The following is a 17,775-nucleotide window of genomic DNA, read 5'->3' as shown; positions in this document are numbered from 1 at the left end:
GATTTGTCATAAATTCAATAATTTATCGGTTAAAATATAGAAAATAATTTATTCCAAAATAAAAATATAGTACTTAAAAGGCAATAAGCCTAAACCGGTAGTAGTAATAAAACGCACAAGGTAATAAGGATAAATAATAATCATTTATGCAATAAAAACTAATAGATAGGAGCACTACACTATTTTGTGGGAATATGATCATAATAATTTATATATATGAGTCAAACATAATAGAAAACAAAGTTAACACCATTAAATTTATAGGCAAATAATGAATAATGAACATGATCATGACCCGTAATGAGAAAAATGAGTTGCAATTAAAATTTAAAAACTAATAAAAAATTATTTATAGAAAAATAACTGGAGTAAGTTTTGTTATTAAATTATGTTCTTTTGTTATGAGTCATTATCTTTATTTTTTTTAATGATTAACATCACGACCACAATAATTATTTTATAAAAATAAAATATAGTAAATAACATAAAAAAAATTATCGTCATAATTATTATTGTAATTAGTAGAATAATTATTTCGGTACTATCTAATATTCATTTCTCAATCATAATTTATTTTGTGATACATATAATTTTAAGATAAATCTGATACATATAAATTTAATGTGATGTCTTTATTGGTAGAAAATATTAAATAAAATTAAATATTATGTATCAACATAACTATAAATATATTATATTTGTTGAAGTGAAAAAGATATTATTTATATTCCTATTGACTTTGTTCGATGCATAAATAATTATCTATAGATTGAAGATTGCGAATTAGAGAGAGAATGTTGTGTGTGTGTATATAATATATATATATATATATATAAGGATTGACACGAGTGCTTAACATTTTTTACATATATATTTTTATATATAGTTTTGTTTGAAATTGACTTGCTTGTCGAGGATGTTGCTTCATTAAGGCATTTTTTTTTTTAATTTTCATTCATAAATAAAAATTATAATTTGTTTGCTCATACTTTATAAAGAGGTTTTATTTGCTCGTGATAGACAATTTGTTTCTAATGATATTATTTCAATTTATTCTAAAAAAATTTATTATCTTAAAAAAAAAAAAAAAAAAGGAAAACGAGTAATACGGGCGACCTGTTTGATAAAGGGTTCGACCAGAGAAGAGAACCCAGACAATAGCCAATACGCTGAGTCTCAGAGGTCGGCGAGGGGAGGGAGCGGGGTTAAATGGAAGCATTGATTGCCTCGTACGGAGACACGTCGTCGGATTCGGACTCCGAGAACTCTGCAACACCCACCACCGATAATGTCCAGAATTCAGATTCCAAAGATGACGCAGTATCATTGCCATTGCCACCACCTCCTCTCTCTCTTCTATGTCCTCCCAGTTCTCTCTGTACTTGCTATAACCATATTCTTTATACTCGATTCTGTCTCTATCTTCTTTTTCTTTTATTCGTTTAGTTAAAATAGTTTAGTTTTAAACGACTCTTAGTTTGTTTACATATGCGATGACCTAGAAAATCATTGATGTGTTTGATGACGAAGGGACAACTGATTCCTTGGAAATTGAGCCGGCGAGTCGTGTTCGGAGCTTTCCCCATGTTGAAGGCAACTATGCTTTGCACATCTATATCCCTGGTACTTTCTTATGCTCTTTTGTTTTCAATTATTGTTTCTGTTCCTGTATTTTGTCAGTTTAATTTTACTAGTTAAATTTGGAGCTTCCTGTATTTGTGAAGGTGTAGTCCAAGATAACTGATTTCAGGTGATATTATAAAGGGAAGAGAGCTCAATGAATAGTGGTGGATTAGTTTATTTGTGAGCCAGAAATGAGCCTGGGTTTTTTGAGGTTATGTGAAGTGAACATGGAAAAGGCTAGAGGATTCCTTTCTAATGTCAGGATATGTTGTGCTGGAGGGTCCTCATTGTTAAGTTCCTAGTAAGTATATTGCTATAACAAAGTGGTCTGATAGGAGATACTGCCGGCTGAAATCTGACCATAATCTCAAGTTCTCATTGATGGCGGATTTCATTTTCTGGATGTGCCTTGAGTAAGATAAATAATCTATAAGGTGCAGTTGAACAGTACCGTTACTTGTGGCTGCAGTATTATGATGTGGCTCAAGCACTAGATTAGTGGGAACAGTGGCTTCTAATTCATTAACAAGGAAATTAGATTACAAGAAAGGAATTGAATTGAGTTTATGTATCTGAGGATATATTTCATAGTTTGTTTCATTGGGCTTATTGCTATGTTGGATTATCTGCTTTCAGTTTATATACCATCTTCATCAAAGAAGGAGATAGGCCAGTTTCTGAAGAAGGTGGCAGCATCTATGCCAGGTCTTCATGTTGTTGATGTTGATGTCCCACTTAATAATCTCTGCAAAGATGATCATAAGCTTCAACAAGCTGCATTGGGAAAGGAATTCCACATAAGCTTGGGAAGAACTGTACCAATTAGAGTTCACCAGATTGACTCTGTGGTAGCCATGCTTCGCCAGAAACTTCAATCTCAAAAGAGGTCAAGAGTGTTACATTCTTTTATTATATGATTTAGTTAGATTTTTAACTTTTAACATTTTGATTTTCACCTGTTTAATTTCTTCTGATGCATTTATTTTTTTGAAAGAGCAGGTACTGGATTGATTTTAATAAGTGGGAAGTTTTTGTCAATGATGAACAGACTCGCTCCTTTCTTTCGATAGAAGTAGTTACAGGAGGGCTACCTGAGGTATGCTTTACAATAACTTTTTTTTCTAATCTGGAGTGTTCTGAGTGTTATTTGATACTCTCTAATTGCATAAATTGTTTGCTTCTGGTTTATACTCTTTCTTCCTTTATCTATGTCTTCTTCAAGGATCTTACGTGAGTTTGTGAATGTTAGCTCAAGCATTTTGGATATCATGACTAAGAACAGGCAGCTTTGTGTGTAAGTTATTAAAGTTACTGGAAATTGTGCGCTAGTAATTTTTTGTTTCTGGACTTATACTATGGAATATAGCACCTTTTTTCTCCATCTTTGAAAAAAGGTACCTCGTTTCTCCAGGCGGCTCTTCCATGGTTCTTTGTTAATGTTATTTATGCTTCTTACCACTAGAAAGGTTTAATATACAAATGCGGAAAAAATAAAACATCCAAACTCGACCAAATACATATAACTTTGATGATTGGTTATTTTGTCTTTAAGGTCTTATCTTTTAAGAGTATTTTTGGCTTATGATGTTCTTGTATTCCTAGTGTGACACCGTTGTCCTTGAGTAGCATGACCATTTTATATATCAGTAGAATTTTTCTTGCCATTTCACTTCTAGAACTTCCTTTATAAGATTTGCTTGGTTTCAATTAATTTCAGATAACCAAGCAGATTGAAGCAGTAAATGAAGTTTACAAGCTTCACAATCTTCCTGAATTTTACAAGGTTAGGTTTTTATATCTAGTGATTTTTTTATTTGGTTTTGAAAATTGAATTGCAAATATATGAAGCAGTTAGTTAATATTTTAGGTGTCACAGGATCCACGCCCTCACATATCTTTGGCTTGGGCATCGGGGGACATTACCCTAAAGAGAGTCATTGCAGAAGAAATAAAGAGATCGAATGTTGGATGTTTAATACAGAATCGGATTTTTACTAGTAAATTCTGTGGTATTGATTGTAAAATTGGGAACAAAACATATAAAATATGTAAATTTTCAGATGATTGATAAAACCATTGAATTATATTATTTACTTTTTATTGGAATCTAATTTAGCATTGCACTAATCTAGAAAATTTTAATATAAATTTGTGGCTCTGATTCTAGAGGCATTATCTAGTTCGCAAATGAGCTTATGTTGTTGTGCCAACATTTTTAGTTCTGTAAAAGATGAAGGGGAGAGGAACCATATTGAAAAGGTAAAAATTTGCACCAGCAGATTTAAAAGCACTTATTACTAGATTAGTTATAACATAGGATATGGATCTTAATTCAGAACAAGTGTTCGAGTTTCCTGGATTCTTGTAAACCTCGGTGCAAGTTGATTTAGATAGCAAACAAAGCACTCGGTCAGGTAAGAAGTGCCATAGGTGAACGGTGTGTTGTTTCATGTCCTCAGCAACATAACCAGATAGTAGGAGAGCATGCGATAGTTGCTTGATAAGTAATTTCTTTTGTGTGGAATTCAAGCTTTAGTATAAAGGTTTGTATATATGTGAACAAAAAGCTGAAGAAGAAGAAGAAGAAGTAGAATGTTCACGGCCTAACCTAACCGTGTCCAATGTGAGTAGAAGTTTTGTATCAGTTTGACATCCTGTAAAGCAATTTACTCGATAAGTTCCTCTAAAAGTGACTTCTTTCCATCAGAGTATGTGCTTAAAAGCAATCTGTTGCCTGTAATCATAGAGACAGCTGCATTCCTGAGTTCCTTGGTAGTATTCAGAATTTATAGAGTAAAAAAAACACAGGGAATCCAATTTGCGATTCTACTTTCTCCCTGTCCGTAATCCCATGGGATCACTTTCCGAATCATATCAGTTACAACTTTTACTACTCCAGCAAGTTTCATGGTCAGCTGTCTAAGCCATTTGGTTAGAAGCAGGGTAGTTGTTGAAAAGATATAGGTGAATATAATGATGTAGTGCTTTACACTTTCAGGTGCAATGACCAACATCGCAGTGTTGTATGTGAAAAACATAGCAGCCATGCAGACTTGAAGCTCAAACTGCAAAGGGAAATTTTTGGTGAGGATATTGATCATGAAAAGAGATACCGAAAACCCAATTGAGTTGAAGAGAACAAAGAGGATAAATGTAACCCCATTGGTTGTGCCCATAATAGACCACCCTGCAAAGTGTTCTCTGTCAACGCTGGTGCTACTGTTTCTTCCACTAACATTGTTATCTTGCCAAACGCCTCCTGGAGGACTAAGTCCTGCTTGGAAAGTTGCAGTTGCTACCAAAATGGCTATAACCAACAGTGTACTACGGGCTTCGCTTGGGAGTCTCTACCTTTTTTGAACTTGAAGTACTCAAGTATCCCATTTGATCTGGATTGACACCTCTGGGCTGTTGCATGCATGTTTGCAGCAGAATCACCAGATTTGGAGGAAGGATTGGCAGAGACGGCAATGTCTTTTGCCCTTAGAGCTCCAGCCCCTTGGAGGATCTCCTCAAGTTCCCTGTCACCGGCTTCACTTGGGAAAATCGTTAGTAAATCCAGGGCAGTGAGATGAGTCTTGTTAATGGCATTCACTTCCAAGACTTGAGACTTAGTGGTTCCTTCTCCAATCAACAATTCATTATCTGCAAGAATCAAAATTTCCCTTCAGCTTTTCTTTAACCACTTCAAAGTGAAAGAAATCGAACAAGATTCAATTTTCATTTGAGGTCAAACCAGTCTCTAATGCCAATGGTTTCTCACACGCATTTATGGTCAAACAAATCAAAATGCTTTATTTGAAATCTTTCACTACCAGATGCAAACATAAGAAAGCAAACCTACAGACTAGCAGAGTTGATAACTTTACCTGCCATTGTTTTTTCCAGGTAGCAAGGTGCAGATGTGTATTGCCATAGTCATCTAATCATGTTCAAGACATGTTCCTTGTCCACCTCTCTTGTCAAATCCACTAACACCCTTGTGACCTCAAACTGATTATTCTTAACAGCAAGATGCAAAGCATTCTCTCTTTGAACACTCAAATCTTCTAGACAATCAGCATCACACAAAACAGTTTCACTAATCACATCAACCTTTCCTTTAATAGCTGCATGGTGAAGAGGTGTTTTCTTGTCTCTGCCCTCCACCCTGAAAAGTTTCTTATCATCAACTTTCATAAGCTCCTTTACAATTTCAACATGCCCATTTGCAGCAGCCAAGTGCATAGGGCTAAATCCATCTTGATTAACTTCTTGGGAAAATTCAGGTTTTAAACTTAATAATCTCCTTAACAAAGTCAACGTGTCCGGTTGATGAGGCAATATGCAGTGGATTGTAAGTAGAGAACAGGGAAGTGTTGTGGAGGATTAGAGGATTCTCTGTTAACAATTGGTGAAAGTAGCTGATGTTTCCAGTTTGAGCGGCCTCATACAATCTCAGGTCCATGTTGTGCAATCCAAATCCAAATCTGTCTTTCTGTTGAGACTTTTCTGGGTAGGTAGTAGATGGTGTGCACATAAACTGCAATCTATTAATCACGCAAGTTTAATTAAAAAAATAAAGAAATAATCAGGGAGCATGAATCATCTGGACTTTAATACCAGCTAATCTATTTGGTTTGTGAAATTTTCAAAGAAATTATTTTGTACAAACTAGTATATACTGATTTTGTTATCACATTTTTTATTAATAATTTGATAAAAATCTCATCATAGAAATTATATTAGTGTGAACCGACTATTCAAAATAATTTCTCAGTTTCTTTGTCTGAACACTCAGCAGGGGAATTGTTTTGTTTGACTGAGTACAGATTAATAGTTGGATAAAAATTTTAACGTACAATTTGCTTGTCAGTTTAGCTTTTGGTTGAACTGTTAATAGAAATACACAAATGTGTAATTATCATAAAAGTTACTTCTGTTTTAGTTTTGGTATGAACATTAAGCTCAGATAAACTTATACTAATCCAAAGCGTTGACTCTCTGTTGTTTTAAAACTGATAATTTGAGTTCATCATATGAGCTGTATGGTTGATTGGCAGCCATGTATCTCTAAGCAGAATTTATAAACTATAAAAGAGCTAACGAACATTTGCATAATTTATTTCTGTGATAATTAGTATATAAGCTCGAGAAGAGGTCAATGCAGATGTGCTCCAATTATTCAAAACTCTTGAGAATGAAATGCTTCCAGAGCATTCAATAAAAATTGTCAACCCTCTCAAAGATCTTGACCCACCAATCTGATAGTATGTGATTTCAGGTTATATTTGGACAAATTCAGAAATGTTATAAAAATTACAAATTCACACTTAATTTCTCTATCAGAAAAGACATGTTTTAGGCCAACACGTTGACTTAAACACTAAACGCCCCGTTGGGCGACAATTGCAATTAAGCTCCCTTATCTTTCAAGAACTCAGAAGGATCAACAGATATTACATCATGTAGGCCTTAAACATTTAGCAAAATTCACCTGCCTGAAAATAAACATACATATAAATCAATTTGGAAAGTGCTTAAAGCCCTGGTATTGATTCCAGGTTATGTCTCTCAGAGGTTGAAGCTTCAGTCTCTTGGCTCTCCTGCAATTCTGGCTTCTTAATGGCATGAAGACTTTGCAAATATGTGTATGAAGTATTCCGGTTTAATGAAGGAGCTGGATTACTTATTCTACTGGCAAGGACTAGACGGATAAGACCCCTGAGGAATGGAGTCTGTTGATAGATGAGTTGATTAAATCCCTTAAAATAGATAGAAGAAAACAGAGTGGAAAGAAATACAGAAAAGATAAGGGAGTTTTCTGCTAGGAAAGTGTTCAAAATGCCTTCACTTTTCCATTAGTTTGACGAATATACAAAACTGAGAAAAGAGCTTACAGCTTTAAGTCATCAACTAATTCTCCTGACTCTGACTCTGATACATAATAGGATTAAATCTGAAAAGTATGACGTCGAATACAAATTATGAAGTTCTATTCCTATTTGATACCTTATTAATTAAAGCTGTCAATGCTAAAAGAAAACAGTAGATATAGGATTGAATTGACAAAAAATTAGTTACTTATTCTACGGAAAACTCAAGATTCAACATTTCTGCTTGAATTTTCCATTGAACAAACTAAATTTAACTCTCAAATCTTCAAATTTGCACTTAGATAGAGTTTTGTCATTATATCAGCAACTTGATCATTTGAATTGTGGGCACCAATTAAACTTCACCCTCCTTTTAAGCATCATGAAAAAAATGATATTTCACTTTAATATCTTTTGTCCTTCCATGTTGAACTGTGTTATTAAAAATTGTAATGACAGATTTATTATCCATATAAATAATAATAGGATCCACCTGCACTGTATTAAGTTTATTCAAAATTTTTTTAAGCTATATAGCTTGGTTTACTGCTGTTGCCACTGCTATATATTCAGTCTCAACAGTGGACTAAGTTACTACCTCTTTCTTGGCATTCCAAGTAAAAACACTAGAACCAAATGAGAAAATTAATTCTAATGTGCTCTTGCAATCATCTGAATTTCCTGCCTAGTTACTATCCTTACAAGGCACCACTTTTATCTCTTAAATATCAAGTGCCGTAACTAGAAGTTCCCATTAAATACCTCAACACCCTTCTTACTGTCCCAAGGTGCTTTTCACTAGGTAAATTCATAAATACTGATAAATAATTAATTGAAAACATCAAATTTGGCCTAGTAGTAGTCAAGTAAACGAGGTTTCTGTCAGGATATTAAAGATAAAAAAATGAGAAAAATTATTAAAAAAAGTAAATTTATTTTTTAAAAGTATCAATTAGAGTTAGAGTTATACTTAATGTTTTGAACTTATTTTATAGCAGCCACTGCTGCATTGATTTCGGCTACGATAGTAATTGCTTTAATTGCTTATAACTTATAAAAGGCTCAATCCTTATATTATAATCAATTAAGGAAAAGAATAGAATAAAATTGTTCTTCAGATTTTCCTCTCTGTTTCTCTTCTATTTCTCTCTTCTCTCTCTCTTTCTTTTTCAAGATTAGACAGTAATTCAAAGACTTCTGACAAGGTGGTATCGGAACCGGAGAATCCGGAAGCGATCACTGTGAAGGAGATCGACCTGGAACTCATTGCTTTCATGGAAGAATCGCGGCGACAGTTCAGCATGATCCTGGATTTGCTCCGTGGTAAATCTGACGACTGGACCGAAGAAAGCTTGGCACACTTGGAGGAGGCATTTTTGGACGATGCGAGACTCAAGGCTTAAGGGACCGCACCTAATGAACAGCCGACCCCTCTTCCGCGTGATGAAGAAGAAGAAAAGAATTGGGGTTCAAATAAAAAAATAAACTCTAAAACCGGTTCAGTTATTGAACCAAGCCAAACAACACAGACCGAACTAAGTTTGCTAATTTATTCGATTCGAACTAGTCCAGCCAACATTTTGAACTAAATTGGTTCACTTGCTCCCCTTCTTTTTCTTTCTCAAGCAGTAGTGGCCGAGAATGAGCACCCTAGAGGTCTCTCCATTGTATGTCTCAGCCAACCAGCCAAAAAGAGCTGTCACCTGGAAGCTCTGCTCAAGTTCTGCGTTAATCCGCGCGAGGTCAAGATGGGAACTTGCAGGTCTCTTGTTCTCCAGATGGGTTCTGATCTGGAAAAGGAGAAACGGAAGAAGGAGAAGCGAAAGAAAAAGAGGTGGAAGAAGAAGGTGTTACTGCAGCAGCATGATTACATCGCCCGAAAACGACTGTGTTGGTGGTATGGAGGGTGCCGGCAATCAATGAAATTCAAATTTTTACAGGGTGGAAGTAGTAGAAAGCTGCTTTAAAAAATATATATATCTACATCTATATATAATAATAATAATAAAAAAAAATTGATTTATTGGACAATAGAAAAATGCTTCAGAAAAAAAAGATATATACATATATTAAATAATTAACATATATATAACTACTTTTGTATATATGTATATATGAAAAAGGAAAAAAAAACCTGTACATATATCTATATAGTAATAATAATAATAATAATACTAATAATAATAATAAACTATATTTTAATGTTAGGAACAAGTTGAGGATATCATCATTACATTAAGAGTAAAAAAAAAAAAAATAATAAAAGGGATAAATTAATCTTTTACAAGAATCAATTAGGGTTAGAGTTAAAGTTAATATTTTGAATTTACTTCATACCAGCTAGCCACTACTTCATTGATTTATATTATGATATGCTTTAATTACTTATAATCTATAAAATGCTCAATGTTTATATTATAATCAATAAAAAAAATAAAATTTTTCCTCATATTTTCCTTTTTGTTTCTCTTTTATTTCTCTCTTCTTTCTTTCTTAAGATTAGACAGTTATGTCAAACACTTCTAACAATCTGCTTCCTCCCTCGAACGACAACCACCTTCTTGCTGCTCTCCCGAACAATGCACATAACATAAAAGTATTTCAACCCTTATTTAAATCCGCACTGAACCGAACTGGACCTATGGAGGAAGTGGATCGAATCGGTTCGATCTAACCTGGTATGGACCAACTCAACTTGACTTGAACTTATTTGAACCGCGCCAATTTAAATCGATTTGATTGAACTGAACTAGCTTATTTGCAGCCCAATAGACCATATGCATCACATCGAGCCTGGTAAATAAGTCAATTCAGTAACTATTTGGACTAACCCGAACCGACCCGATTTGAGGGGGCTTGGTGCGATACATAGCGTCCATCGAGCTATAAATAAGATAATTCAATTTAAATCGGGTCACTTCGATTTGGCTTGGTTCAAAACAATTCAGGTTGGGTCGAGCTAGTCTAGACTAGATTAGGTCGAAACGATTCAATCTACTTTCTCCATAGGTCCAATTCGGTTTAGTGCGGGTTTAAATAAGGATTGAAATACTTCTATGTTATGTGTGCTGTTCGGGGGAGCAATAAGAAGGTGGCTGCCGCTCGTAAGAGGAAGCAGATTGTCAAAAGCTTTTGACATAACTGTCTGATCTTGAAAAAAAAAGAAAGAGAGAAGAGAGAAGAAAAGAGAGATAGAAGAAAAACAGAGAGAGAAATCTTATATAATTATTCTTATTATTTTCCTTTCTAATTTCAAGCACAAAGATTAAATCTTTTATAGAATATTAAATAATGAAAGCACCCCAATCACTACCCGAAATTAGTGGTCATTTATGATACAGCGATGACTGCTATGAAAATACATTCAAACCATTGCTCTCTCTCTAATCCTAATTGATGCATGCAAAGGACTGATTTACCCTTTGTATAAATTTCTCTTTTTTATCCTTAATGTCATGACAATACCCTTCCCTTCAGTATCAACCTTATCTTCAAGATTAAAATATAGTTTATTTTATTATTATTATATTAAATATATAGATGTATATTTTTTTAAAACAGGTTTTTCTTTTTCTTAAATATATATTATTATATATACTTTAAAGTTGTTTATATATTTATATATATGTTAATTGTTATATATGTATATTTATTTATTTAAAGCTGTTTTCTACTGCTTCTGCTCCAGAAAATTAGTTTTTTTAATTATTATATATGTGTATATTTTAAAGCGGCTTGCTACTGCTTCCATCCTATGAAATCAAAATTTCACAAATTAGCCCCTCTACACCACCAACGCAGCCGCTGTCGTCCGTTCTAATCATGTCGCTGCACTGACGTCTTCTTCTTCCGCTTCTCTTTCTTTTGCTTCTGCTTCTTCTGCTTTTCCTTTTCTAGATCAGAACCCATCTGGAGAATGAGAGACTTGCAGGTTCCCGTCTTGACTTCGTGCGGATTAAGGCGGAACCCGAGCAGAGCTTCCAGGAAGTAGCTCTTTCCGGCTGGTTGACCGAGGCGAACAATAGAGAGACCTCTAGGGTTTTCATTCTTGGTCGCTATTGTTTGAGAAAGAAAGAAGAGTGGAGTAAGAAAATCAATTCGGTTCAAAATGTTGGCTGGACTGACTTGAGTCAGATACGTTAGGGATCCCGGTTTGATCTGTTGTTGGGACTGATTCAATAACTGAACCGATTTTAGAATTTATTTTTTATCTGAACCCCAACTCTTTTTTTTTTCTTTATCATGAGGAAGAGGGGTTGGTTGATGTCAGCTGCGGCCCCTTGAACCGCCGACCTTGCATCTTTCGGGGTATAGCTGCCTTTCGGTTGAGGCAGAATGCCTCCAACTTCGTGAATCTCGGCCTCCAGGTGTGCCAAGCTTTCTTCTATCCAGTTAGCGGATCTACCATGGAACAGAGCTACGATCAAGCTGAATTGCCGACGCGTTTCATCCATGAATGCAGAGAGTTTCATGTTGACCTCTTTCGCGGTGATCGTCTTATGATTTTTTGGCTTTGATACCACATTGTTAGAAGCCTTTGATATGACTATCTGACTTTGAGAAAGAAACAAAGAGAGAAGAGAGAAATTAGAAGAAAAACTGAGAGGGAAATCTGATAGAATTATTTTTATTATTTTCCTTCCTAATTGCAAGTATAAGGATTAAATATTTTATAAACTATTAAGCAATAAAAGCACCCCAATCACCTGTAGAAATCAGTAACCATTTATGATGCAACGGTGACTGTTATGGAAATACATTCAAAACATTACCCAAACCCTAATCCTAATTGATACATGCAAAGGACTAATTCACATTCACGCTGCTTGTGTCTATTGGCTTCAATCGGTCTCCTGAGGATGTATCACGAAACCAGTCCATAATGGAGTCAAGTTGTTATCAGATTTCACACCTTATTTTGTTTACTTCTTCCATGAAAGAAATAAGCTTTTAATCTACCTTTTTTTTACTGAAAGTTCAGTGTTCTCAAGTTTTTTGTCTCCTGCCGTTGTTATATTCCCTTTCGACCAAGTGCATGTTGTGACTCCAATGAAGGACTCCGCCAGCTCCTGCTCTGATACCACCTTGTCAGCACCCTTAGTCATGGTAGCTGAACTGAGAGAGAAGAAGAAGAAGAAGGAGAAGAGAGAGTCGAGAGGAGAATGATAGGAAATTTTATTATTTTGATATGTTGATAATTACAAGAATTGAAAGAAGGCCTTTTATAGGCCTAAAAACCATAAAGGAAAATGTTCTTAGTGGCCTGAATCGCGCAATCATTATGAGTGCATGATGGCCACAAAATGTCAATGTCCTTGTTCGGAAGGTATAGCGGCGAGGATCTCGACCTCTCCTCTGTTAGGGTTCGATTAGGTCAATCTTAATTCTAATTTTATATAAAAAGACTAATTTATCATTCTTTTTGTTTTTGTTTTTTTGTTATTTTTCCTTTTTAACCCTTGATATCCTGACACAAAACAACTCTTCCTCTTCATTTCTCCATTTAGGGAATCCAACAGAAAGCATCTCCTCTGAACATCAGCTCCTCGCACCCCCCAGCTTCTATGGTGACAATTGGCGATTTGAAGGGAATATTCATGCACCATTTTTAAGGGAATATTCATGCACTATTTTTATGTATTTAAATGTTGTAGTGTAAACTCAAAGGAATCATGTAATTGTTTAAGATAATCTCATACATTCAGTCCCAATCTCCTTCTTTCTCGGTTTCTCTCTTTAAACTCTCTGTCTCTCTCTCGATCTCATACTCCTGCTTTTATCTCTCTCGATTTTCTTTTTTCTTCTCTTGGCAACCTCTTCTCTCTCTCAGTTTTCTTTTTTTTTTCTCTCTTGATTATCTCTTTTTTTTTTCTCTCTTGATTATCTCTTTTTTTCTCTCTGTCTCTCTCTATTCCTTTTTTCCTTATCAGTCTTTGTCTCTATCTATTACTTTTTTTTCTCTCTCTCTTTTCTCTTTTTCTCTTTCTCTTAATGATGTGAGCATAGATCACTTTGGGCCATTTGGAAGAAACATCATCATGTAAAGTGGGCCCGTAACAAGGAGCCAGACCCAAGGATTACAACAGGCTGTCCAACTCTTCATTCAAGTTTGGATTAATAATTAAGAGGGACTTGAATTCACTAAAGAAGCCCAAGGAAAGAAGCTACCCAACCAATTAACCTAAGGACAAAATGGTCTCATCAATTTGCTTCAAGCACATGATGGAAAGGGGTTAGAAAAGGAAGTAACTGGCCAAGAAAAAGAGGAAGACCATATCTATCCTAGTTAAAAATTTAAACTTTAATTTTAATTAATTTCCTATGTAATTGCACGTAGTCAAGGATTTAGACTTTAATTTTAATTAATTTCTTATGTAATTGTAATTTTAAATTATGAAATTTTTATTACATTTTTAATTCACATGACTTACCATATAAATAGACTATCAAAAACATTGTAAGCATTTAATATTGAAATCAATAATACTGTGAGTCTTATTCAAGAGAGATTTCTTCATCTTTCTTGTTGAGTAAGGAGTGAATCTACTTATCAAGATAATTCTTTGTGGCATTCTTCTATTCTTCTTTTTATTCATTTTTTGTTTATCTTATTTTCTATCATTCTTGATAAAGGGTTAAGTAGAGAGGGTTTTCATATGATCAAATTTATTTGCTGCCTTGAATGAAATTGTCTGAGTTTCTAATCATGTTGGTTGATTTTGGGTTCCATATCATTTAATCTTTCTCTTCTGATTTCTTTCCTCTACTCTAATTTATTTTTCTCTCTATCTCATGATTCCAATAAGGTACAGGTTAAGACCGACACCTAATAACTTGGTATTAGAGCTGGTTGAATCTGAGGAGACTCTTGCAAGCTTTGTTGCTATGGCAAAGAACAAAGAAAAAACCATTATGCCTAACCACAAATAGTGCAAATTTTGGAACAAAATGTTCGTGAGGTTAATTAAAGGCTCTCAGATTTTATGTTAAGATGAATGAATCTCAACATCAAAACTAAGTTAGGATAGACCAGAAAATGGCTTTATTCGACCAATAAATAGGGGCTCACCGATCTCCTACATGGCAACGTGCTACTAGGTGAAACAACCATAAAGATAAGCCCCTCCTCCTTTATATTGAATATTGATAGAGAAATTTGATCAAACTTTAGAACTAAAGAAACATGGGTTACTAGTGACTCGAACTAGAGGGGTAATCAAGTAGGAAACCCTACCTTGAAAATTAAAATACCTGTCTTTAAAAGAAAAAATCCTAGGATTTGGTTTAAGAGATGTAACAAGTTTTTTCATGTTTTCAATCTTTCAAAAGAAAATAAAGTAGAAACAGCTTCCATGTGTGTAGAGGATAGGGCGAAAATTTGGTTTCATGGACTAGTAAATGACCATCAAATATTTTAATGAGAAATATTGGTGGAGGAATTGTGTAGAAGATTTAGAGAGTTAGCTGGATTAAACGTGGTGGACGAATTTAATAATAGATATAAGATAATATTGTCCTCAAATATCAAGAAAACTTTGAAAAAAGATGTCCTTGTTATTAACCAAAAATCCTAAATGCACAGACTGCTCACCCTGACTCAAGCATTTGAGTTGGCTCTATGGTAAGAACAAACTGCCATCAATCATCACAATAAACCAAAACATTCAAATACATCTACAACTTCTTCTAAGTCACCTAATCCCAAAAGAATGCTTCTCATTAGTGAAAATTTCTCCAAAATTTAAAATTTTCAAGAAGCATTACCCCTGTGAGGTCCAAATTATTTAGAAATAAGGAGAAACAATCTTTACTACAGATGCAAAAAAAAAAAACTTCCCAAGGCATCAGGATGAAGAAAAATAGCCATAGAAGTGGAGAAATGTGAAGAAGAGGAAGAGAACGTGAAAAGGAACACTCTCTGGAGGAAGGACAACATGATAATGGAGAAGATCCCATGACCTTACCTCTGCAAGCCATAAAGCCATAACAAGAGGTTTTTTGGATAGTACAGTTAAAATCAATGACAAAAAGAAAGACAATGGTTAATCAAATAACGAAGAATAAAAGAAAGAATATGAGAAAATGTTGTATATATATTCCAACAGTTTCCTCACCTTAACCTTGAGGCACGATTAATTCTCAAGGGAAGGGAATTGTTGAGAACTAGTTGCATCAAAATAAAAATAAGGGGGAAAGTATGAAATCCATAAGGGAGCAGAGTGTGGAAGATGAAATGGACCGCAAGGAAGCAAAAATCAGGGAGCAGAGTGCGGAAGATGAAATCGACTACAGGGAAGCATAACCCATAAACATTTATAAACATTGGCAACAGATTCTCTTGCCCAAAAATAATCAAGGCCACGTGGCAGTATCCACGAAGACCTTGATGGACGCGTGTCATAATCGTAGAGCGGGTATTTAAAACCCCAGCACCAATGCGCGAACTGTCTCTGAACCATTAAACCAATTCCTCATCATTCAGTAAACTAAACTGACTTTTCCTCTTCCTTTCTCTATTTGACGAAGCAAATAAGAAACATCTCCTCTTAATGTTGACTCTCCAACTTTCATGGTGATGATTGGTAATTGAAGGGAATTTTCATGCACTATTTTTATGTATTTAAGTGTTCTATTGTAAGCGCCAAAGAATTAAGAAATTGTTTAAGATAATCTCATACATTCAGTCCCAATCTCCTTCTCTATCAATTTCTCTATCTAAACTCTCTGTCTCTCTCCCTATTTGACTTTCTTTTTCTTCTCATCTCTCTCAATTTTCTTCCTCCACTTAGAGTCTCTTTCTCTCTTTAAGTCTCTTCATTACTCTTCTCTCCATTGGTCTCTCTCTCCCTCTTACTCTTTCTCTCTCCTGATTTCCCTCACTCTAATTTATTTTTTTCTCTGTCTCAAGGTCCTGGTGAGGTATATGGCAAGGCCAACATCTAAGAGCCTGATTGGAAGACTTACATAAGGGTTCATTAATATTAGATACAGTTGGGTATGTATAAGATTTATTAATGTTTAAATTTAATCATATCTGAATGATGATTTATTAATATCTGATAGTGACAACTGTTTTTATTTGGATTGATAAGATAGTATGGATATATATTTGAACAAATTTTTTATTTTATCTATGTTTTATTGTATATAGTAATAGATAAAAAATAAAAAGAGAAAAAATTATAAAAAATAATATTAAATATAAAAATATAAAAATATATATAATTAAATACATATATATATACAATTAAATATATTATATACATATATATAATTAAAATATTATATACATGTATTTATATATAATTAAATGCATAAATACACATATACATTTATAAATTTATGTGTATATGTAATGAAATATATATAATTAAATATATAAATATATAGATAATTAAATCGATATAATTAAATATATTATATACATGTATGTATAATTAAAAGTATAAATACATGAATATAATTATATATAAATACATGTTTATATATAAAAATATATATATTTAAATATATATATATATAATATTTTGAAAAGAAGAAGAAGAATATAAGAAGAAGCGTTGGGTGGAAGAAATTAAAGAGAAGGTAATGTTGTAACTAACTAAAAATATTAAGAATATAAAGGAAAATTTTTTTCAAACTATCATAAAATCACTAAAACGGTGGTTTAAAAAAAAAAGAGAAAAATCATGATTTTGAGAACTATGACTCAACCGCAAAAAAAAAACTATATCATGTGTTTGCAAATACAAACAAACACAAAAAAATCATAAAAAAATCATACCATCATTACTGAACCATCATCCAAATAAGAATTAATCGAATTTTTTTCTTTTACTATCAATTGTAAGCGCCTATTTTCTCAATCTTCCAAAAAGGTACTTCTTTTCTCCAGGCTGTACCTCCATGGTTCTTTGTAAATGTTATTTACACTTTTTACTACTAAAAGGATTTAATATACTGTTGATAAGAATTTCATAATAAATATAATATTATACTGAATATAATATTTTATTAATTAGAGTTCTAATAGTAAAGTTATATTATTTAATTAGAATCCTCTTAAAATAAAGATAATTTATTTTATATATATATATATATATATATATATATACTAAGTGTAAATATAAAGCATAAGAAATAAAATTAGTAATTTATTTTTCTTCAAAAATCTTTATGATATCAGAACCAAAATAAGATTATTTTTAGGGTTATAATTTTAAGGTTTTTTCAAGACCTTAGAATAGCAAAATAGGCTGAATTGGTACTCACCTATCAAAAAACTCTAACTTCACCA

The 17,775-nt window shown here is 33.4% G+C and overlaps 1 protein-coding gene and 1 pseudogene across 3 annotated transcripts; one reads left to right on the top strand and one right to left on the bottom strand.

Moving 5' to 3' along the window:
- Window positions 1-1,107: 1,107 nt before the first annotated feature.
- On the top strand, window positions 1,108-3,729 carry LOC110820573 (U6 snRNA phosphodiesterase-like protein). 3 transcript variants are annotated; one of them, XM_022050084.2, is made up of 6 exons: window positions 1,108-1,378; window positions 1,531-1,623; window positions 2,260-2,509; window positions 2,623-2,719; window positions 3,341-3,406; window positions 3,491-3,729. In XM_022050084.2, exons 1-6 carry the CDS (start codon window positions 1,210-1,212, stop codon window positions 3,689-3,691), a joined length of 876 nt encoding a protein of 291 aa, XP_021905776.1. In that variant the 5' UTR covers window positions 1,108-1,209; the 3' UTR covers window positions 3,692-3,729. The 3 variants fall into 3 exon arrangements, with proteins under 3 accessions (XP_021905776.1, XP_021905777.1, XP_021905778.1); XM_022050085.2 differs by having other exon boundaries at window positions 1,110-1,378; window positions 3,500-3,729; XM_022050086.2 differs by having other exon boundaries at window positions 1,121-1,378; window positions 1,503-1,623.
- A 66-nt stretch (window positions 3,730-3,795) lies between these two features.
- Window positions 3,796-6,356, bottom strand: LOC110820375 (ankyrin repeat-containing protein BDA1-like; annotated as a pseudogene).
- Window positions 6,357-17,775: the final 11,419 nt, after the last annotated feature.

This window comes from Carica papaya, chromosome 9, assembly GCF_054855325.1.
Source record: "Carica papaya isolate Zhongbai chromosome 9, ASM5485532v1, whole genome shotgun sequence".
Lineage (NCBI taxonomy): Eukaryota > Viridiplantae > Streptophyta > Magnoliopsida > Brassicales > Caricaceae > Carica > Carica papaya.
This window is presented reverse-complemented; position numbering and strand designations above follow the sequence as displayed.